General features: G+C 42.5%; 1 protein-coding gene across 2 annotated transcripts in view; it reads left to right on the top strand.

Annotated features, from left to right (window-relative positions):
* Window positions 1-24,334, top strand: part of MCC (MCC regulator of WNT signaling pathway) — a 418,786-nt gene that overhangs the window by 149,551 nt on the left and 244,901 nt on the right. The window contains exon 1 of one of the 2 annotated variants that reach the window (XM_061189514.1): window positions 5,238-5,810. The exons of the other annotated variant lie outside the window; for it this stretch is intronic. Within the exon in view, the coding sequence (XP_061045497.1) occupies window positions 5,754-5,810 (57 nt within the window). The 5' untranslated portion in view covers window positions 5,238-5,753. Of the gene's footprint in view, window positions 1-5,237; window positions 5,811-24,334 lie in introns of those variants that run through there. 2 annotated transcript variants of the gene reach the window in all.

The raw sequence follows: 24,334 nt of genomic DNA on the forward strand, positions 1-24,334 counted from the left end.
GCACAGCACAATGTCTGGCACACAGTGGGTGCTTTTCTTTTTTGAATCAACACCGCAAACTTGCTGCACATCCTCACCGATGTAAGTGGAACCCAGGGACGAGCTAGGTGATTGTTTTTAACATTGTTCTCTGAGAACACGGAGACCAAGGCCAAGCTCATCTAGTGCAATGCTTCCTGAATGCTTTATGTTGTGGCACCTGGAGCAAATGATGTCTGATAGGGTAGGCCACTGAGGCTGGCTGGTGGCTCACAGCCAGGGACTTAGTCCTGGCTTTCCGCACCTGGCTTGGTGCCTGAACAGACGGCCACAGGAGTTGGGTTACGGAGAGCATTTCTGGACTTATGGGGGTGGGCTTATAGATTCAGGGCAGGAAATTCTTTTGAGTGTGTACTTTGAGGGCTCCCTGACTTTTATGACTCTCAAGGACTCAGAGGATTGGGACTTCCTGCATCTCCACAGGGTTCTGAAATCCCCCTTTCCTCTGAAAAGTCACTTTCTTCTTCAGGAAATCCCACCAATTTCGCACTATTTCAAAGCATCCTCTTTTACAATGCAAATACTTTGGGCTTGGTTGAGAAGATTATGAGTATTTTTCACCTTCGTGTGAAGTAGCTTAACCAGGCTGCTTTTTTCCTAAAATCTGAGGTATCTAAGTTGGGTTTAGCTTAAGAGAGTCAAGGGGGACGGGAGCAATTTTGGAGTTTGTTTCCTTGTGTGGTCTGGAGGAGGACAGTGTGACTCAGCACAGTGGACTCATGCGATGGGCAAGGCTGGCTTGGACCCCCTAGGGGTGGAGACGAGGGCTTAGGTCAGCCAGCCCCAAAGTTCAATTTCCTTAATGCCGGAGGTTCAAGACTTTTACCCAAGATTGCTTCAGTGAATCTGATGTTCATTACCAATGTAGGGTGAAGAGAAGACCTGGAATAGAATCCCTACTGTGTAGAAATTCACTGAGGTCAGCAGCCATACATAGAGGGGCCAGCCTGCCCTTGACAGCAGAAAGGCAATGCCAGTGCGCTACGGCATGTGATCGGTGCACAGACCCATCCACTCATGCAAACTGCAACTTCTGCTTTCCCAGAAATGCTCCTGGAACTACCGCTGCCTCCTCTTCTTCTCCCAGAAACCAGATGCGAAGAGATTAGCCTCTTGGGAAGACAAGGCCAGAAATAAGGGGAACCCAGGTCATTGCCCAATCGGAAGACAGGTTTTCCTCCTTCACCCGACCTGCTCCCACATCTTGATAAATTCCCCTGCCACTTCCGGTCCATACCTCTGTGGACAGGGGCTTGTGCTCTGCTGAAGCAGAACTTGGAGAAGCTCTTCTAGAGGGGTCGTGCTGAGGCAGCCACAGTATGAAAGGATTTGCAGGCATGCAGTTATATACTTGGTAAACTACAGTGAGCACTAATCTTGCGACCTCTTTCTCATTATATTGGAAATGCACGTGGGTTTTCATTCTCCTTTGGTGTGCTGACACGACATGCTGAGGGGCTCCTTGCATTCCTAACGTACTTAGGACATTGACCCAGTTTCATTCTTGTCTACCGCAATATCTTAGCTTTCTTGATAGTAGATATTCCCAGCCTGATTCCTAACTAACTAAGAGGTGGAAAAAAACCACAAAACATTTAAACTATGCAAAAAAAAAAATCTTCGTTTCATGGAATCTTAGATTGGAAGAAAACTGATTTGGACTCTCCCTGATTGCATGAAGCTCTACTCTCTATACCACTGGCTTTCAGTGTGTCCCACCAGCCTTGAACCTCTGCTTGAACAATTTCAGGGGAGGGGAATCACAACTACTCTGTTCTCCTTGTACTGACAGATAGTTCTGTGGTCTTCCTGTGATTAAGTTAAAATTTGATGACAAGTTCTCATTAGTCTTCATTACCCCTCCACAATCACACAGAGGAAGTTGGATGGCTCTTCAAACAAATGCTGTTAGTTACCGTCTATCTCTGAAGTCTTCTCTTTACTAGTCTATAAATTCTCCAGTTCTCCCAACTATTCCTGGCCTCCTTGGAAGGAGCATCTGAATTCTCCTCCTCTCCAAGCCTACTCCAAAGCTAAGCTCATTATTTTTGTCCTTGGCCCTTTCCTTCTCTCCTTTTTCAAGAACTTTGCTCCATCTTCCTTTCCTCTGTATCTCCAGGTTTTCCTTTAGCCCCAGACTACAAATATGCTCATTCTACCCTCTACTCAACATTGCTTACCTACCTGAAGAAACTCTCCCATCTCTCAATTTGCAGTCACCATCAAATTTATGGAAAGAGTAGTACATGGTTCCTAACCCTAGTTCCTCTTCATTCCTTGTGTAGAGATTTATCTTTGAAGGACATTAATGTCTTAGAGGTGCTCTTTTATCAGTCTTCAGGCTTCTCCCCCCTCTATAGCATGTAATATTGATGCTTTCCCTTCTGTCTTGACATCTCCCTTAGGCTCCCAGACTCAGAGTCTTCCTGGTTATCTTCCTGTTTCTTTAACTGGCCTTTCCTACCATTTCTTCTTTTATTCTTTTCCCTCCATGAAAAAGATGTTCCTTAAGATAATGTCCTCAGAGCACTTCTCTTTTCTCTGTCCTATCTTCTTTGGCAACCTTACCTGTTTCCATGGTTTTATTTATAATTCTAATAGGAGTTACCCCAAACCTCCATCTCCATCACAACCTTGACTTACCTTTATAGCTCCATTTCAAGCTTCCTTCTAAACATTTCCACTTGAATATGCCACCTCAAACTTACAAAGATGCCACTTCAAACTTATGATATCCCAAATGTAGTTTCCTCCTTAACCTATTTCTTCTCTGGAATATGTATTTTTATTGAGAACATTGTCAAAAACCCCAGTCAGTCAAGTTCTAGATCTACAAGTCATTTTTAAGCTCTCCTCTTTCCACTACAGTTTCTGTTTACTATCTTTCTATTAGAACCTCTTACATCTTAAACGAACCTCTGGTTCTTTTCCATTGTCCCAACTCAATTCAGGCCTTTTTAGCCTCTTGCTGGATTGTTGGGATAGTCCAATTGGCATGTCCATTTCCTACTTCCAGTTTACCACATTTAGATGCCAGATTGTAGTGGAGTTCCAGCTTATGTGGGGATTCAGTATTAAAGTCATTGTTTAAGAAGAAAATCCCATATAGTCAACACTGCTCTTGAAAATGCCTTATACTGTCCATAAAGTAGAATCTGCAGACATATTGCTTCTTAATAAGTTCAGTACTGCCAATTTTTCCTCCACTCTTGGAACAGATCACTTTTCTTTTGGTTGAACACCAGATGAAGTCATCTGCTTGGTTTTTAAGGGCCATCTAGTATGAAAAATATGTTTCTTTAAACACCAGAATCACACTCAACACTAGTCTACTTGACTTCATGTTAGTTACTCAGGAGTGTGATACAAATCCACTGGAATGTCTAAAAAAGCACAGCTCTGATCCTATTATTTCTTTGCTTGAAAACCTTTAGAGGCTTTTTTTTTCCCATTGCCAATCGGAAGGCCCATTTCTTTAGCCTGGCACTCAAAACTGTCCATGATCTGGCTTCAACTCACTTATCTAATCCAGGTTCCATTCCAGAATGGAATATCTCCCATTCCCCACGCATGCTTTGCACATTCCAGTCTCCATCCACACTTTCTCTCACAGTGGGCCCACATCATGGGATACCTTCTCCTCACTCCCCATCTCTGCTGGGCTCAGCCATTCTTCAAATATCAACTCATGCTGCCTCTTCTAAGAGTCCTTCACAGTCTTCTCCTCCCACCCAACCCAGCCAAAATCCTGTTTCCCACCTCTGAACTGCTGTAGGTCTTCATTTGTTCTGCTTTTATGGCAAGTATCCATTTATATTTAGAATAGTCATTTCTGTTTATGAGACTATAAAGACCTTATGGGCAGGGTTGATGCTTGAGTCTTCTTTATATTTTTATATTATTTCACCACCATCTCCATCTTCAAGCACACAGTTCTCAACAGTTTTTAATGAATTAAATAAGTAAAATAATGTGGCTTCCCAAACCCTCCCCATGCTGAAGAGCTTCTCCTAATGTGCTGTAGTCTGGCAGTGCCCCAGAACTTGGGACCGGTGCTCCATAAAAGCTGCCAACTCTTCCTCATCCCAGTAGAGCCTTCATCAGGCAATGAATGAACTCAACAGGAAGGCATACGAGTAAGAAGATCTATGCAAATGGTCAAGCTTTTTCCTTCTTCTTAAAGAGCAAAATAAATATCCTACTTCTTTAAAAAAAAAAAAAGCAGCCTTGGAAATTAATGGCTTTTTCATAGAAGGCTTCAGGAAGTGCCAAGGTCTGTCATTGGGGATGGAGACATTTTGTTCCCATTGTGTAGAAGTGACTGATGAGGCCTTTAAAGCAATCCTGCAGACCTACTGTTAAAGGATCAGAATATTTTTCAGTGCATCTCAAGTTCAGTAGGACTTTAACCTTTATGGAGGGAAAAATTCTAGCTCTCTCTTCCCACCCTGCCACACACAGAGGGATGTTTTTACCTCAGGGAAACTCAAGGCTGCAGGGGAGCTCTGATTCCAGGAGTCCACTGAATTTAACAGCCTCTTGAATCTTTCCTGATTCATACTCCAAACCCCAGAAATACAAATCTAGCTCTGCTCAGATGAGCTGTAAGATTTCTAAGGAAGGTCTGAGGGTTGAAGTGGATGGGAAATGTAATATTTTTAAGGACTGAGGGTTTGAGAGGATGGGAAATTTGGGCCTTTCATGTGATGGAGCATCTTAATCTTTATTAAGAACATGCAGAAATTGTAATCTGCCCGGGGTGTGGGTGGGGGGAGTTTGACGGTGAATTTACACCCTCAGTGTAGACTTTAGACTGATCAGGGAAAATGACCACCCCACAATCTTGTAAAATCTTAATGTACCATGAGAAGTGCACAGCGCTGCCTGAGGTACAGTGTTCAGATTTGTCTTGACCTTCTTAAATTATGGAAAGTGGCTACTAGGAGGGAAGTTATTTTGGTTTTGTTTTTTACTTTTTCTGCACAATTACTCAGGTGGCTTTTCCTGTTTCTTCTCTCCTCCTGGACCTGGGTCCTGTAATTACTATCGCAGGGAGCTGGAAGGATGCCTGCTCTCCCGGCGAGGTCTCCTCTGCTCGGCCTCCTCCCTCCCCCCCTCCCCCCGCCTTTTCTCTTTCTGGCCCCGCCTCCTCCGCTCACCCCGTAGCCAGCAGCTAGACAGCTGTATTCAATCAGAGAGCACTTACAACTCCCGAGGATTCAAACGGGAAACTTCAGCGTGAAGTGCAGCCGCGCTCCGGCGCTCTCTTAGGTTGCTTTCCCTCCCCGGAACCCGAGACGCGGATTTTCCTCGCCCCGCCGCCCTGGTTTCTTCGGGAAGCCCTCCAGGGAGGCCGGATCCTGCCGGGGTTGCCCTCCAGCCTGGTCATGGGGGGCGGAGAGGCACCATAGGAGACGCGAGGCGGCGCTGAGCGCGGCACTGCCTCGGGTCCCCGCGCCGGCCCGGCCGCTGCGAGCGCGCCTCGCCGCCCAGCCTTCTGCAGCAATGGCTCGTCCGTGAAACGCGAGCCGGCTCTGTTCCTTTTCGGAGTGCCTGCATCCTTCGTGTGGGCTTCACCACTGTCCTGGGTGAAGATGGCTGTCTAGACTAAAATGTGCCAGAGAGGACCAAGCAGTGGATATCCAGCCTGCTAAACCCAACTCGTCAGCTCCGAGACCTGGAGGAGGAGGAGCTCGGCTCTGAAAAGTGCAGTCATGAATTCTGGAGTTGCCATGAAATATGGAAACGACAACTCGGCCGAGCTGAGTGAGGTAAGAAACAGCTGAGGTCGGGAGCTCTGGTTTCTTAGGCATTTGCTTTGCGACAAATCCCCCTCCCTCCCCGTCGCCCACTTTTCTACACGCCACCCGCCTCGCGCTCCCAGTCTGGAGGCAGCACAATTACAGATAAATAGATTTTCTGGATCTTGTTTTAACTTGTTGTGCTACTCAGGAAATGACCTGAACTGGCTTGATATTTCAGTCTGAGACGAGTGGCTTAAAAAAGAAACAAGCTCTCACCGCGTCGCCAAGGCGTTTTACTCTCCGTGGTCTTGGTCCCCTGTCCATTCCCACCCCCCTTCCTCCAATGTATGTACCACATAACCTTTCGTAGTCGGCAAAATACATGGGGATCCCAGCTGAGCTTAATCTGATGGTGAGTGATTTGGTGGGGCTGGGGAGCTCATTGGAGTACTGAGTCGGCCGCAGGGTCCCACGTGTGATGCGTTTGGTTCAGTTCAGGCAAGGTGGTCTTTCCTAGGCTGCGACGAATGACCCGCGTTGGGGAGGAGAGTGGAGAGGAAGCACATCAAAGCGGCTTAGAACTTTATTTCCTGCCCGGGACTGGACTCCTGAGTCTTAGAGGCAAGCGCACTTGCAGTTCCTGGCTCTCACAGTAGCAAATCCACTTGAGTGCTGGGGACCAGCTTTGAGATTAAGGCGACATCAGACGGTATGCAAGTATATGAGTGGTCAGATGCTGGAGGCCACCTTTTTTGATGACCGTAGGGATGCCTCTGGCACATTCTCCCACCCCCCACCCCACCCCTCAGGCTTTGAATACCTGAAAAGTGTGATGGGAAACCCACAGAACGATGCTCTGAAGAGGAGAAAATCTGTCTGCAGCAGGAGGCTTGGTGGCTGTGGGTTTTCCTCTTAGCATCATCACTGAGCCATTCATGGGGCAACGTGGTCTGTGCTTCTTGAGTATGGCTGCAGAGAGAAAAGGCACTGTATAAAGACAGCAGAAGGCAGATAGAGGTGATGTCAGATGACCGACAGTGAAGGGAAAAGGAAAGGATGGAGCCCTCTTTGAGGGGTGAGGGCTGGTGCTGGGGAAGCGAGGAGGGTGTAGATGGGGGAAATCCGAGCAGGTCTGTGGCTGGTATCCAGCAGTGAATACAGTCAGCCCCTGCCTGGTGCTCTAAGTGTCTTGGTGCTGAGCCTTCCCTGCTCCAGTTTGAGACAGCATTTTGAGATGTTGGTCAAATGAGGTAGAGGCATTTCCTAATCCCTGTGGTTTTCCCTGTGATGTAGAAAGCTGGGGAGATGCTAGGAGTGAGGGCTTCACTTAAAAACGGGAGGTTGGGGAAGAGGCTCAGAGACCTAAGTGATTTTTGCCAATTTTACATGCAGGGAGAGGTTTCAGATCTAAAACAGAACCCACGACCCTACTCCATTAATAACACTGTTAGGAGAAGCCTTTGACTTCTAAGAACGTTTAAGAATAAGAAACTAAAGGCACGTATCTTGCAGAGTGTCTGCCAGGTCCTTCACATTGTTTGTTTCTATGTGGCAGCTTTAACTCTCTGTCACCTGAAGTGTGCTATTCAGGTACCTTTGCTCAAAAATGAATCACAGATTTAGGATGAAGGTGGCTAGAAGGCTGAAGAGAGAGAGAGGAGGCCAGGATTGACTTGAAGAGTACTGGCACGGTCAGTGGGCGCATTAGATTAGCTGAGAGTATCTGTGAAACTCAGGTGGGAACTAAAACTCTCCATTCTTTGCCTGGTTTTATCCACTCCTTAAGTGTTCCTTGGAAACTTGTGGCCAGGTGAAAGAGCTGAGGGTGTTTCGTGGCCCCTGCTTTAGTTGGAGCTGTAGTACTAGAGCATTATAGGACATAGTTTTGTCCCTAAGAAAGTAAACAAGTTTCTGCCCCAACCATGTCCTTCACCACATTTTCTGCCTCTTGCCCTCTTTCCAGCCTTCTTTCTAGGTTCAGTGATTTAGTTGCCACTCCATCCCCCCGGTCTTGAGTTTCCCTGCACATTGAGTAATTGCAGTGGCGTATAAGGATAGCTATTTTTAGTTTTTTACATATTTTCAATTAGGGTATATGTAAAGAGAATTTGTAAGCAAAGGGGAGATGTGTGATTCATACCTTGTGGACCCTAAATCTCAGTTGACTTCATCATGGGCAACAGTTGTAGCATTTGCCTTTTCTATAATATCCATAGGGCAGTATCCATAGGAATCCATAGATCTGAATACAATTAATTTGTATTTCTCACATAAGGTCTATGATGTAGAGTTTCTTCTTTTCACTGTAATTTTTCTCTTAAACACTGGTTTTACTTTAATGTCCTGGGGGGCAAAGTTGCCATTCTCTTTTCGTGGTCGGTTCCTCCTTCTCACCTGAAAGCAGAGCTAATAAAAACCCCCTTTGGTGCCATATCTCTTATTAGTGCTCTTATTTGGTGCTCAGGAGCCTCAAAGCTGTCTGGAGGTCACCGTAGGGTCAGATTCAACCTGATGCTTACCAGGCGTTTCAGGGGCAGGAAGAATTGTGAAAGGGCCTAGCATTATCCTGGGTATCATAAACAAGAGTCCTCTCTCATTGGTGTTGACTTGTGAGCTTACCCCTTCTACAAGGGTTCTCTCGCCACAGGAGTCATTGACTCTTTGACAATACTGTTGACACTGACGCCATAACATCCTAAACAAGGGGGAGTGACTGGAATCAATTTCTTGTTGTAATCTGCTTGTCCTATTCGTGAAAGCAGCTAGCTTTGGTCAGCAGTTGAGGTGCTGAGCTCCGCCTGCAGTGCTCCGGGAATGCTTGGGTGCAAGAAAGGCAGGAGGGATTTAGGTGTGAGGGATACATGATCAGGAGACCTAGCTGGGTGTTGCGCATGAAGTGTTCACGGTATGTTTGAGGGCTTTAAAATGGAAAAACAGGAAATTCATGAATGTGTTCCTTTTGTGTCTTTATTTTGAACAATAGCTGTTTAAGATCCTGTGAGATGATTATAACAGACAGTAAAATTGTTTCTACCTATGGACATTCAAAATATTTTTATCAATGACCACAAATGATTTTATCAGGTCTAAACACTTTAACCAAAGTGAACTAGTCCTTAGCATTGACAACAGTACTACAAAAGGAAAATTTGAGAAGCATGAATTGGCTATTCTTTTTTCTTGGCTAATAGCTCTCCCTATCAAAGACTCAAAGGGTATTTTTCTTTTCCTAATGTGAGGTTAAGAAAGGACTTCAACATCAGCCAAATCAAAAGTACTTAGACAATTAAATGTTTGACTTTCAGTCTCCCTCCCCCACGATCAAGAAGCTGAGTGGACACACTTTCAGCAGCGTTAGATTAAATTCTCCCAAACGGTGTCAAGGGAAGGCCACTAAATCTTTTTCCTCGTCGCCATGGGTTTTCCGTCAGCAGTTAGTTCTGTTTGTCTTGGTAAAACTTGTGGGACCAGTATGTAGTTGAACCTTATTTTACTGTCACAATCACATTTCTTGGTTCTTAGAATAATTCAGACCTTAGGAAGATGTCTTAAGGCGCAGCGTTATGAGGGTATGACTTGAATTTACTCATCTTCACAAAATAGCTGTGGACTGGATCTGCTTGCCTGGTAGACAGCTGCCTATTTATGTAGCAAACTAAAAATTTATATTTAAGGGTTTGTTCTTTCCTGGGAATAACTAAAACCTCTTGTCCAAAGCAATCAACTTATATCCTTTGCTTTTTAAACATTAAGCAATGAATAGGTAAAATTCTCCCATCACTATTTACTTTGAAACCTCTGTTGCCCCAGAAAATCATATTTTCCTTACTCTGTCCTTTCTTTATTCAAAGCCTTTTTCATAAGATTATTCCACTCCTGAATGCAGGCTATAGAGGGGACTTTTCATGCTTTCACCATTCACTTATTGCGTAGCTACTGAAACCCACATCTTCGTTGATACTCTAAGAAGTGGATTTATATAGGAGAAAATTGTTCTCTAGATAGATTATCTTGTATGATTGTCTTTAAGTGGCCGTCTCACAGATGTACTTGCTCTAAACCATGAAGTTACAAAATATCAGGGTTGGCAGAGACTGAGATCACCTGGTGTTCCCACACCCATTTCTACTTATTTATACTCCTCTGTCCTTATGGAATCACGCTTCATTGTAATGAGTTGTTTAATGTCTGTCTTAGACACAGACCATAAGCATCAGAATAACAGTGGCACAGCCTGTCACAGAGGCTGGCACGTAGTAGGTGTTCTACAGATGTTTGAATGAACACCTTGCCTCTTCTCTCCCTTTCCCTTTTTATAAACATCAAATTTGAGAAAGTGATTTAAGTGCTTGGTCTGAGGCTTTTTTGGCTATCAATGGCTGTGTAACAAACTGCCCCCCAAATTTAGAGGCTTAAAATAACAATCTTATTTGGTCATGGTTTCGCAGTTTGGGGCAGAGCTGAGGGTGGAAAGATTTGTGTCTGTCTGTGACCCCAACTAGACGATCCACTTCCAAAATGGCTTAGTCCCATGGCTGGCAAGCAGGTGCTGGCTGTGGACTGGGAGATCACCTCACTTCTCTTCTACACGGGCCTGCCCAGGTACTGCTTGGGTTTCCTCTCAGCATGGCAGCTGGGTTCCAAGGAGGAGGTGGAAGCTGCCAGTTCTTTTAAAACGTAGGACTGAAATTGGCACAGGGTCATGTCTGTGTGTTCTATTGGTTAAAACAGCTATATGCTTAGCCCAGATTCAAAGGGGTGAAGAAATAGATCCCACCTCTTCAAGGGAGATGTGATAAAGAATTTGCAACCATTTTTAATCTACTCCAGAGGCCACAAAACAAGAGCCATGTCTAAAACCCTGATCTCTTAATTCCCAATGGCTGGCAGTAGTTTTTGTCATTTTATTTTGTCATTTTAGCTGTTAATTTAGTGGTTTGTAATAAGTTACACATTCTAAGCATTTCCCAGGTATTGACATGCTTAATTATCAAAAACTCTATGAGATACATGCTGTTATGCCCATGTTACAGGTGGAGAAATTAAGGCATAAAGAGGTGAAAACCCTTACCAAGATTGCACAGACTATTAATGGTGACCTCAAGATTTGAGGCCAGGTAGTCTTTCTCCAGAGTCTGCCATTCCTCCACTGTTTCCTTTCGTTAGTTCCTGTTACTGCTCTCAGCTTTTTTTTTTTTTTTTTTTAGTTCATAATTTTCTTTATTCTCAATTACAACTTCATAGTACTTCATTTGGTAAACATACTGTAGTTTATTCAACTGGACTTCTCTGTCTAGATATTTAGGCCTGCAATATTTGGCAATTACAAATAATGCTGAAATCTTCCCACATGAATTTTTTTATTGGTAAGGATCTTTCTTCAGACTGAATTCCTAGAAGAGTCATTTCTGTGCTCTCAGCTTTTGATCACATATTCCTAGGAGAGAGTATTCTGTCTAATAAGCCTGTTTAACTTGATATGTATTGTAATCTCTATGCAATACCCAGATAAATGTTTTTGATAAGAGTGGTATGAATATGCTCATTGCTGTCACCTTCAAGTGGCTGAAGAATTGTAGACATTGATTTTCTAGAGCAGATTTGTTAATAATGAATCGGGCAGTCATCATCCAGGAAGGCCTTCCTTCTGTTCCCACTTACTGCAAGGGAGATAGAGGCGCCACGACCTGTGTCCCACTGCCTGTGTGCTCTGAGGCGTCTGAGGAATTAGTGCTACAGTATTTGAGGTGCCAGATGAGAATAAGATTTCCTTTGTGACAAGAATTAGGGTTCCCTTACCCCTGCAGGTGGGGCTCTAGGCTTCTACTGCGGTTGGCTAAATCACTGTGGGGCTGCAGAGCGCTGAGTTTGATGAAAAAGCCGGTGAAGTGGTCGGCCAGGGCTGTGTGGCAAGGTAGCTGCTGGTGGCCTGGTCCTGAGGAAGCAGGTGCTGAAAGGACGGGCAAGACCCTGAGTGGAGCCCAGTGGGCGGGGCCAGTAGATCAAGCATGGCTGGAACCAGGTGGTAGTCAAGAAACAGGGGAAGGGGCAGTGGGATGTGAGGGGAGGAGGTTAGTCAAAGACCAGGCCGGAGATCAGGAACTGAGATGGCCACAGACCTGAAAGCAGAGAGAGAACCTTGATTCTGAAGAAGTGCTTTGTCCAGGCAGGAAGTTTTAAAATTAATCCCAAGACTTTTCATGCTGATGAATTATTTACAGGACTATGGCTACCAGATTTGAGGTGCCAGAACTTTGAGTGGAGGCACCCATCCAGAGCAGGGAATATGATGGTGATACTCAGGAAATAAACTCAAGGTGCTGTTTTAACAGCTGCCTGAAGCTAATTTACCCAGTGCATGTCATGTGGAAGGCTTCCTCCAAAGCCAGACTGTAACTGGAAAATAAAAACTGCATTTACGGAAAGATTAAGAAGTTGTTGATGAACAAAGATTGCAAATTTAGGTTTTGATCCAAGGAATCAAATTTCAGAAAACCAAGATTACGTTTTAAGTAATCTCCAGATTCTGGGAAAGAGGTTTATGTTGGCGGGATTACAGAATCAGACAAGCTAAAAAAAGACACAGAAAATTGATAGTAGTTAGGATGTGGATTTTTACATCTGCGAGGGGGTGGCATGGCAGAGATAAATTATTTGCAGCTATTTTCTCATCTCCCCCAACCACATCCAAATTCCTAGCAGTGGCCATCTTTCATTCTTGAAAGAAACAAGAAGAGAATAACCTGGATTATGCAGATAAAAAGAAGTTCAATTTATAGAGTAAATATTTACTGGGACCACAAAGCTGTCCTCTCTTTCTAGCAAATGTCCTTTTTCTCTTGCTGAACAGAAACAGCCAAAATTAATTCATGGGGGAATAGAAGCCACCTTTTGGAAGGTTTGCACTATCATAAGGAGTGACTGAGGCTATAAAGCACTTTATATATGTAAGTCTTTCAAGATATTTTTGAAACTCAGAAGTTAAACTTTGAGACAATTTAGGAAAAAAAAATTCAGCATTAGCAGCTGTTGATTCTACTTGTCATGCAAAAAGCTGTAGGTTAGGGTCGTTAACTTTGTAAATAGCAATCAAAGTCTGTTGGGCTGGAAAAATCGTAAGGTAAAGCTACTCAATGCCTTGGCTGGTGGGATATTTTGAGGCAGATTGCTTGTCAGGAGGTTTGATCAGTGCTTGGAACACATGATGGGACATATGGGGCCCGAGATGCAAATGCATCTTAAGCCAAAGGCTGTGGTGTTCCATCACCTGAGAACAGAAAGTTTCACAAAGCCTCAGTGTGCGTGCATGTCAGTGAACGACTCCAGCTGGATTTGTGAGAAATATTGAAGTAGTTGTCAAGGGAAGAATGCCAACGTGAAAAAAGATTGCCTGTCAATTAGAAAAGCAACGGAGTCCTCTGGTTGGTTGCAGGGTAGGAGTGGGAGTAATTGCTTGTCCCTGTTTCCTGTGGGTTGTGTGGACTTGTCCATAGAATACATGGCACACTTGCGATGACTTTTGCTTCTGCTTGGGTCCCTCCCAACCTCCCAGGTTAGTTGTCCTTCCCTCATCTGTGTTCACAACACTCACTTTAATTATCCACAGCCTCCCTGGGAGACCATGCGATCTTTGAAGGCAGGGACAGAGTGAAACGCATCACAGTATTGCCAGTACCTAGTCAATATGTGACATAGGGTGACCACAAACTTCAAATTTACTTGTTGGACCAAACAGCAGTTGCCATTATAGTGTGACAGATGTGTTGGATTGACCACTTATATATTTTGGTTAAAGGACACATTTGAGGAAATTTAGTTTGGTCATTATTACTGTAACTTACTCTCTATTCCTAGGTCATTTTTCTGTTCAACAAACACTGTGTGCCTTCTGTATGCCAGGTGCTGTTCTTAGGTGTGGGGATACAGAAAAAAAACTGATGTAGTCACTGTTTTAATGGATACTACATTCTAGAGGGAGACAGACAATACACGTGACAGATGTATGTGGTGGTGATGAAGAGGTGATGGTGATGAAGAGATCCAGTGGTGATGAAGAGGAGGAGAGAGGAATGAAGGAGGGAGGGATGCTATTATTACTGATCAGGGAAGACCTGTCTGCAGGAATCTTTGAACTGAGACCTGAATGCAAGGAGGGATAGAGCCATGCAAAGATGAGGATGATCATTTCAGGCAGCGGGACTGATAAGGGTCAAGGTCAGAGGCCAGAGCATGCATGGTGTGTGTCAGCAAGGAGGAGACGTGGCTGGGAGTGCAGTGAGCAAGGGGAGAGAGGAAGGAGATGAGGTCAGAGAGAATAGTTCTGGCTAGATCACCTGTATTCTTGTAGGCTTTGGAGAAGAATCTGGATTTCTCTGGAATGATTTGAAAGTATGCCTGAATTGATTTTTTTAAATCCTTTTCATGTATGTATATGTGTGTGTGTGTGTGTGTGTGTGTGTGTGTTTGTGTATTTTATTGTGGGGCAGGGGCAGGGAGATATCCTCGGAAAGAGGAGGAGCTAGCAAAGAAAAGGCCCGGAAAGTTGTGTCCCAAAAGCCAATGAAAGAAAAGGGTAGAGTGATCAGTCAGATGCTTCTCCTTTTGTTTCTTTCACTCTTAAAGCCTGTGCATAGTCCCAGACTTTCAAATGGTGTCATTTTCTACAAGCAGAAATAATTGTTATATGCATTAAAAACAAACTATAATTATTTTTGGACATCTTCAGAGTATGTGAGTGTATTTTCCCCTTAAAAGGAATGGTTTAAAGAACTAAGTGATGTGGCCACTGGCCAAGAAGGATTTGAAAACTGCCTTCCTTTCCCTGATGGATGGTTCAGTGTTGATGGATGCCGATGACGTAGAATATAGGTGGGTTCGGAATTAGGAAAACTGAGCTCTGTTTCCCACTCTCACTTGGACCAATTTCCTTCCTCTATTTATAATCACTGATTTTATTTTTTAATGAGCTTTTGTATCAGTTTATTGATTTATAACCAATATAGCTCCAAGGAACCTGGAATGCTGAGACCTTTTTTCCTATTGAAAAGGTATTTGGCAGTCAGATTATGACCAGAAAGATTCCAGGTAAGCTTGGAATTAGACAAGGGAGATTGTCTAATTCTGTTGGGCTAGATGCTGTTAAGCTCTTCTTTGATTTGCAGTTTATTTTATCCAAACCATTTGCACGACTGATGAGGAAACTGAGGCATAAAGAAGGCTGGCTAGCAGCAGAGGGGGAAGTGTAGAACTCAGATTTTTTTCCTTAACTCTCAGGGATAATTTTTCCTCTTCTACCTCAACTTCCTCAGTTTCTATATCACAGGATTTGTTTTAAAGTATGTGTTTTATAACAGTCTGTAATTATTTTAAAAGGTGGAAGCCCTAATTCTTCAGTATTCTCATATACATAGGACATTACTACTAATGACACTATTAAAATAATTGGAAGAATTTATTTTTAGCTCTGTGATTTTTGGGTATATTGTAATAGTCTGCGCCCTTCTGTCCTTTTTTAAAAAAATTGTGGTAAAATATACATAATATAAAATTAACAGTCTTAACCATTTTAGGGGTACAGTTCTGTAGCATTAAGCACGTTCACATTATTGTACAACCATCATCACCATCCGTGTACAGCACTTTTTCATCTTTCGCAACTGAAACTCTGTACCCATTAAACACTAACTCCCTGTTTCCCTCCTCCCCTGCCCCTGGAAACTACCATTCTACTTTCTGCCCCACTATGAATTTGACTAATCTTGATACCTCATGTGAGTGTAATCATAAAATATCCCTTCATGACTGGTTTATTTCCTTTAGCATAATGTCTTCAAGGTTCATTGATACTGTAGCATGTGTCAGAACTTCCTTTTTATGGCTGAATGCTAATCTACTGTGTGTCTATATTATATTTTGTTTATCCATTCATCTGTCAATGGACACTTGGGTTGCCTCTACTTTTTGGCTATTGTGAATAATTCTGTGATGCATATGGGTGTGCAAATATTTGTTTGAGTCCCTGCTTTCATTTATTTTGGGTACATACCCAGAAGTGTGATTGCTAGAGCATGTGGTTAATTCTGTGTTTAATTTTTTGGGGAATTGCCATACCATTTTCCATAGAGGCTGTTCCACTTTACATCATTCCCACCAGCAATGCACAGAGGTTCCAACTTCTCCACATCCTTGCCAACACTGCTTTTCTGTTTTATTTTGCTTTTTAAATAATAGCCATCATAATGGGTATGAGGTGGTATCTAATTGTGGTTTCTCTTTGCATTGCCCTAATGATCACTGATATTGAGCCTCTCTTCATGTGCTTATTGGCCCTATCATCGTCAGAGAAATGTCTATTCAAGTCTGTGTCCAATTTTAATCAAGTTGTTTAGGAATCTTTTGTTGTTGCAAAATATATTCTTCATATATTTTGGATATCAAGTCCCTGTCCCTTTTCTCCTTTGTCCAGGTCTGATTTTCTCTGTGGTTGGAGCTTTGCACAGCCACTGGCTATTTCCAGATGGAGTTACAGTGAGTGTAAAATGAGGCATGAACATGCACTGCTTCTCCACGGAAAACAAATGGGCTTGCCCAAGCCCAGGAGGACTCCTTCCTCCACGGTGTCCAGGAAGAAGTAACTTCCTGACGCATGGTGGGGCAAGTGCTCATTTCACAGGCTGGCCGCCAGCAGCTCTCCCTGTAGACAGACTAGATGATCTCGAGCAAGGTTAGGCAGGCACCAGAGTTAAGAGTTATGTTCATGGCACTTGAAGAGGTACATTGCTCCACCGACAGACATGTGGTGATTTCACAGTATTTAAAGGGGATTTTTAGGAGAGGGCTTTGGCAACAGGGGCCTGTGGAGAGTAGCCAGGAAGTCTGAGGCTGGCCTGTTAGATTAGATAACTGTTACTTTATTTCTTGGTGCTGGGAATCTAATCCTGGTTAAACCAAAACCTAATTTATTTTCATGCTTGACTGGGGGCACTTTTGATGATGTGTTTGGATGAGAGTGAGCGTGGAATAGGAGTACTGTGGGAATGAGATAGTGCAGGGCTGCTCTGCCTGGGCTGATTATTAATAGGGGGTTAACAGTGAGGAGGGGGGAAATAGACGAGTTGGACCGCAGGACAGGAGCTTTTACTTCCAGTGGGTAGATTTAAACTAAAACTGGGATCCCCTTTTTTCAGGATGCCTTGCTGTACAGATAGGGCAGAAAGCAGTATGCCTTCTGGTATGATAGAGTGACTTTTAAGACTGTTTCTCATTTGGGGCTTCTGAGTTGCTAATGAAAATGCTGTCAGGACAAACATGTAATTATGGCCGAAGAAAGTGTCTGATGTTGATAAAGCTGCCTTCAAACCCTTTAATTCCCCGAGTGTTGAAGATGGGGCATCTTTCTTAATTTGGTATTAACATGTCCCAGCCAGCAAGGATGACCTATTGGGGTCAGGGTAATATGTTGAGTGACTAGGAAAGGCCTCTGTTTTTTGGCCGCCTTCTTTATTAACTTCTCCTCTGGGCCAATTTACTTGATTTATCACCTCAGTTTGTCTGCAAAACCATGTGTGGCAAAGTTGTGAGCTCTGAAATCCTAGCTCTGCCACTTCCTAGCTAGGCGATCTGGGGGAAGTTGCTTTTCTTGGCTGCACATTCCCTATTATAAAATGGTGAAAATAAGAGTATCCACCTTAGGGAAGACCAGTGGCATAACCTATGTAGTGCTTATCAAAGTGCCTGATAAATACTATTGGTTAGCTCTTGCAATATTATTGTTATTATTATTATTATTTTGCTACTACAAACAGAACATTAGTAGCTGTGGTTGTAAGTGAGCACTAAAATTATTTAAAAGAAGTTCTTAAGTGGAGGCAAACTTGTCATGAAGACAGTATCCAGGAATCTTAAGAGTTTCACAGCCTGCTGATGTTTGCTGGACCTTAATGCCAAAAGCTCATTATCTGGGAAAATGTTCTTCCGAATATTGACAAGTCTCAGAAAAGAAAGGTATTTCCTTTTTTGGATTTGCAGAGCCAGAACGTTAACGAGCTAATGAGTGGCAGTACTAATCACTTTTTAAATTTTATTTTGTTTATCACTTTTATTTAATTTCTCCTAATTTTGTCCCAGCTATAGTGCCCAGGACCGACCTTTAGCACAACCATTCTAGTTGATGGCGTAACATGGGAGAGGGAAGGCACGGCAGGCCGCTCCCAACACCCAGAATAAGGATGCATTGCAGAGAAACAGATGATGTTCATGTATTGCTATTGCGTAACTATTTCTTTCATGGAGATAGGCTTTTATCAGTGAGGCACACTTGGTGGATTCCCTTCCAAGTTATGATCTGTTTACTGTAAGAAGGTTGCAGCCGTGTGGGTGGGAGCTCTGCCTGGAAGAGCAGTAGCGGATGGCGGAGGCTCATCTGCTGGAGACCAGGGGAGCCTTGCTAAGTGGGTCTGAGGAGGACTTGGGATGTGCCCGCCAGCAGTGAAGGCCATCTCTATTGCTGTGTACAGCTAACTTTTTCATTTGAAAGAATTTTTTAAAAGCTTCCTGACTGAGGTTTTGTCTGATGGTCAGAAAGGAGGAAGTGATGGCATATTTCCTCTCGGGTTTGGAAGTTGTTAGACAGTTTGATCATTTGCTGAAGAGGATATACCTGAGGGCAATGAGAAGGAAACTAACATGAGTCTCCGAGAATGCCCCTGCAAGTGATGCTACTCGTTCCCATGGCTTAAACTGCCATCTCTAAGCTGCTGCCTCACAAGTCTGTACCTCCAACCCAGATCGATTTGAATACCAGACAGGTAAAAGGAGAAGTGCAGGTCTTGTGTAATACAAAAGCTTCTTGTAGCCAGTATTCTTCCTCCTTGTCCCTCCTGCCCTCTCGCACAGACACTCAGGCCCGTCTCTAGAAGGGCTTTGTCAGCTCCCAGTTAACTCTCTGTCAAGTACCCCCTGCTGTCTGGCAACACTGCTTCACCAGAAGTGCTCTATCATCTCAGAAGCTTACCTGGTAGGGGAGTGGCCAGTGGCTGGAGAAATGCACTATTCTCAGAGCATATTATTGCAGCGTGGTTGGCAGGACACATGATAGTTATGAATGATGAAAAGAAGTAAAAAGAAAAGACTAAGAGATAGAAAAAGTACACAAAGGCAACTACTTTTGTACCAATTAATGGTGTAAACTTCATCGTCCACCACCAGGTCCCCACTCCCTGAAGCTGGATCCGGGTTGCACCTCCCCTCCATCTCCTTCTGAAAGCAAACACTGGACCCTTAGGGACCCACCCAGTATGACTGAGGTTGGAGAGCTTTGCTTCCAGCTGAGTCTCATGGGCATATCTGGGCTGCTCTGGGTATTCTCTCTTGGGAAAAGAGGAGATCAGAGTGGAAGCTGTTTGGAAGCAGGTCCTAGTCCTGGGATGGTGGGAGTAGCTCCAGGAGCTAGATTGTGCTATTGTATTAGAAATGATAAATGTGAAGGATGGCAATGCAGATATTTTGTTGGAATACTTCAAGTGAAACAATATGGTGCAAAATTACTTCTGTTTCATCTTGCAAATATTCCCTCCCTTTATGCACATCAAAGCCTAAATCTATACTTTTTAAAACATGTTGCCTTCAGTACAACAAAACTGATGCACAAGAATAGTTTTGATATTCAAAAGCATCCGTTATAGTTTTTTCTTAAGAGATTAGTGTTCTTTGATACTCTGACTAAAGTAAAATTGTTAGAACTAGTGAGAATGGTAACTTAATGCCTTTAGCCTTAGCAAGGTTCTTTCCAAAATAGAAATGAATATGTAGTATTTAAGGACGAGGGCGTGGAGATTAATTCTATATGTAATTGTGCCCTACATGAAAAAAGACATCCTTGCAAAGGTAAGGAAGTCCCTGCAGTTAAGCTTCAGCATTCATTTGCAAGTGACAGGAATACGTTAATTGCTTTTCTTAGGTGAATGATTCTTAGTCTGGTGGGAATGATAAAGATTTCAATTCATTTCACTAATCTAGGTTTTTAAAAATATCAGTGTTCATAGGTGGCGGTATGGAGCTAATAAGGGATTCCAGTGAGGTCTGGGTTACTGGGTAGATTTCATTCAAAGTGTGACTGCAGTAGTCCTCAGTGGTAGAATTACATTTTCATCAAAGCAATCAGCCCGTGATTGTTTGGGTGACTCTGAGTGCCCTGAACCACTGGTGCTTATGTGGGCTGGATGGGAAGATTGGAGCGTATTATGCTCTGAAATGATGAAGCTGATGCGGTGTCTTGTAAACACTGCTTAGCACAGCAGTTGGAAATGAGAAGTTAGTGTGATCGGTTATGTGGAGAGTTCTGAGGTTTATGACTTACATAAGAAATTAACCTTTTCATTGCTCTTCTGACTGCCAAAGAGGCCAGGTAAAGACTGATGGGATTTTCCCTTTACATTTCTGCCTTTAATTCACCAAGTAAATTGAGGAAAATTTAAAAATTGCTTTTACGACTTTGTAGGTTTGACAGATGTCCACAAGTACATCTTTATCAGTATTTTGTCAGATTGTCTTTTAAAGTTTACTTTGATTCAGAAACTATTTAGAGTTATGTATCATTCTGTGAAATCTTTCTTATGATAACGTGTTGATATTATCCTCAACTTCATTGGAGATCCAACATGTTACTTTCATTAAGTCATGAATGTTCTTTTGTAATATATTCATATTCAATACCTGAAGGTAGGGCCATCCATAGTTTTGACCGGTGGTAGCACAAGTGGTTGGCGTATCATTGTAGGACCCTGGATGACAAGAGAACATTCCTGTGAATTTGGTAACATTATTAATGGATAGGGATTTTACAGAACTTAAAGTTATTTACTAGTTTTTTAAAAAATCATAAGCATATGTATTTTAAATGTTTCATTTTAATGGGAAGTTGGAAGGAATTGTATCAGGCACATTTAGGTTGCCACCATGCTAACCTGAGAGTAATCAAGAAATGTTCAGGAGAAAGGTTGTTCCCAGAAGAAAGTGTGGCTTGGTCAGTGGTTCTGAGAAAGGAATAACATGGCCGGTTCAAAGTACATAAAGAGGGCCAAAGTGATCAAACTGGAGTGAGTGAGGGGGAAAGAGCGACACAGATCTTGTCAAAGAGTAAGCCAGAGACAAGACCATGTCAGTAATGAGATTTAACTCTCCTTAAACATAGGGTATCACTAATGAGTGAGAATCATCCACTGCTAAACTAAGAGTTAACATATATAAACGTGGTTTACCTGCATCTTTTCAGACTCAAAATAATGTTGAAGGCAAGAAACAGCTATAATCTAGTTTACCTTGCTTTGCATTTACACAGTACTGTTTGGACTTGTAGAACTTCAAAAATGTCAAATTTGCATTTGCAAATTTTTTTATCTCCATTAATTTATATTGTGATTTGAGAGGCTTTTATTAAACTTGCTCTTATGGATCATCAATTTGCTTCTACCTCCAACAGTAATTTCTGAATTATTGTCGAGGATTTTCACGAAGTCACCGGGGATCCTTACGTGAAAACCCGAAAGTATTAAGAAAGCTTATGTTAAAAGCAATCTCTGTAATCAGATCTTTTTTTATGTAAATAGAAAAACAGTTTTGAATTACTCTGTAAAATTACTTTGTAAATTTTTACACCTTTGTGTATTAAAAAAAATTGCTTTTAAAAAACACTCTTAACATATTAATAATTAGTAGGAAGAGGGTAGCTTAAGAAAAAACGTATAAGATTGTAAATTTCTGGACAGCATAAACCAGAGTACATATTAGTGAAAATGAAGCAGTTACACAGAGTATTCAGGAATAGCACTCAGAAGTGCTGAGCACTTTGCGTGCATGTTAAAAATGGCATTTCCCTGCTTAAAACCCTTCATTTCAGGGTACCCAGCTCCTTAGCCCCTGTGGGCCTCTCCAGCTATATCTGGCCACTTCTCACCCTCACATTCTAGCCTCCAGCCAACTCAACTACTTGCAGTACCTTCAAGGTGCCTGGCTGCCTCTTGACCTTAGAACTTCACATTTGCTGTTCCTCTGCTGGTACACTATCCATATCCTCCAGCTTTGCTTATCTACCTTCTGCTCATCTCATAGAACTTAGTTTAAGTGTTAGTTCTCTTGAAAATCTTCCCTGACATTCCCACTCTGGTCTAGATTCCATCCTCTCCCATACGTTCCCACAGCATTGGGCATTTCTGCATTATAGCACTTAATACACTGTACAGGACTGCAGACGTGATCATTCCTATCAGAGTGGCTGCTGTTCAGCATTGATCACTAGCACTTGTATAGCATCCAGCTGTATATTCCCTTTTGAGTGCATGACCTTATTTAAACCTTGCAACAGTCCCGTTACATAGGTCCTATCTTTAGGGGCATTTGGAAGCTCGGAAGGATTAAGGGTCTTGCCCAAGATCATACCTCTAGTAGGTGTCAAGGCCAAGTTTAAACTTGGGTCTGATTCTAGAAGTCCCTGCTGTTTGCATGATGCCTACAGCCCTCTCAGACCATGTCGTCATGACCTCTAGAACTGGCATCTATAAGACCTGGGGTTGCTGGGTGGGTTGGTAGGTTGCTGGGAAGGAGAGGCATTGGGGGCAATGTCCGGGTTTCTGAGAAGGTTAGGTTGGCAGGAGAGATTGGAGATTTCATGTAAAATCTGATTTCTGGGGAATGATGAGTCTGGACTTAGGCATGCTGATTTTGAGATGGCTGTTGGTTATGTAAGTGGAAATGTGTTACTAGTAGGCTGTGGGCTAATAAGGCTCAGAAAGAGGTCAGTTTGGGAATCTTTGGTCTTCATGGCTGTTCACTTACAGTACAGATGAGTTGACGGCTAATGTTTTAGTCCATTCCAGCCTCTCCACGGTAGATGCCTACCCTCATGTACCACATAAGTGAGGAGTAATCTGAAGCAACCAAATGGTACTATTGCATACTCCAGTGCAGGTCAAAGTACCATAGTCTTTGCCTTCTAGCATTTTATGTGTATATAATATATGCACACATGTTTATGGTTCAGAATCTGCCATTATAACTGAAACAGGTTGTGCTTTTATAGTCACATTTTCTTTTAAATTTTAAGAAAAATCCGATTAGTTCATGACATCACCTGGGCATTTCTACCTTTGATTCCTCCTTAGGAAAGGGCAGGGTAAGGGGTATATAGGTATGATCACAAAAGTAATGCATGTACATACAAAATTTGGAAAATAACTTAGTAAAAAAGTCTTGTAATTGTATTATTGGTAACATTTTGGTATGTTCTTTTAGTTATTAATATTTCTTTAAAAGGATTATACTTGAGTTTCACAATATTATATCCTACTTTCCTCAAGTTTTCCTTGATATGTTTTCTTTTAAAAAAAACTTGAGTTTTAATAACTCTAATAGTCCATCTTATATGCCAAAATAGCTATTGAATAAATATTTTGTTCATATAAATAATGCACCTATATAACTTTGTGTTTTCTTATAAATATTTAGGGTAGATGGGCGGAGGGAGAGGAATGAGAGAGAGAAAAAAATGTGAGTGAATGAAGAAACTGAACACCGTATTATGCAGAGTTGGTATCTGGTGTTAAAGAAGAAAAAATAAGGCTACCTTGAGGTCTTGGGGTGATCTTTGTAAAATAAGACAAAGACTGAAAAGGCCGATTTAAAAAAAACCAAAAAAACAAATACACTGGCTAAAATAAATTGGGACCATCTGTTGTTCTACCTTGGCCTGCTTACATAGTCTTCTGCCGCTGCTTATTTAAGAATGCCTTTAAAATGGTGAAGGAGGGCTGCCGGGTGTCAGATGGCACCAGGGCAGGAGTGCAGAGAGACAGCATGGCTGCTGAACAGTTCCATGCTGGTTACGCTTCGGGGCCAGCGTTACTGTGGCCACTGTGGCCTTGACGTTCTGATCCATGGCGGTGTGGGAGATGGGGGTAGGGTGAGTTATCCTGCCTTTTTTTTTTAAATCACCAGGCAAAACAAATTTTAGAATGATGTTTTTAAAAAGGATATTTCACCTGAACATCTAATAATGTATTACTCTTTTCTTATATGTATGTTGATACTTAACCTTTCTCTGCGTGATCTCATATTAACCTATTGTTGCAAAGTCTTTCATGAACCAGTGTAATTGAAGGAAGCTTAGTCCCTGGGGCCCAGTGGAGTCCTTTTTAATCATAGGAGCTGCTGAGTTTTATTTTCTGGCCGAGTATGACCATTATGAATTGCTAGTGTTCCTCTGTTTTAACGGTGACTTCCTATAAATAACAGCAAAACGATTACTTGGAAATCCCTAAATTGAACTACGTTGCAAGTACAAGTCTACAGTTAAAGGCTTTATTTAATTTTTGTTTAAAGTGGATGTGACCAAAATGTTAATCTAGAGCAACATTTAACCTACTGGCTTGGGAAACTCTGCTATGTAATCAATTTAGCTCTTGGAATTGGAGTAACTATTTTGGCAGAATGGAGGAGGGTCCACTTGTAGCTTCAGGGTGTTTTGTTGTTGTTGTTGTTTTCATTTTTTTTTAAGGAGT

The sequence above is a fragment of the Eubalaena glacialis genome, chromosome 4, assembly GCF_028564815.1.
Source record: "Eubalaena glacialis isolate mEubGla1 chromosome 4, mEubGla1.1.hap2.+ XY, whole genome shotgun sequence".
In the NCBI taxonomy this organism is placed as follows: Eukaryota; Metazoa; Chordata; class Mammalia; order Artiodactyla; family Balaenidae; genus Eubalaena; species Eubalaena glacialis.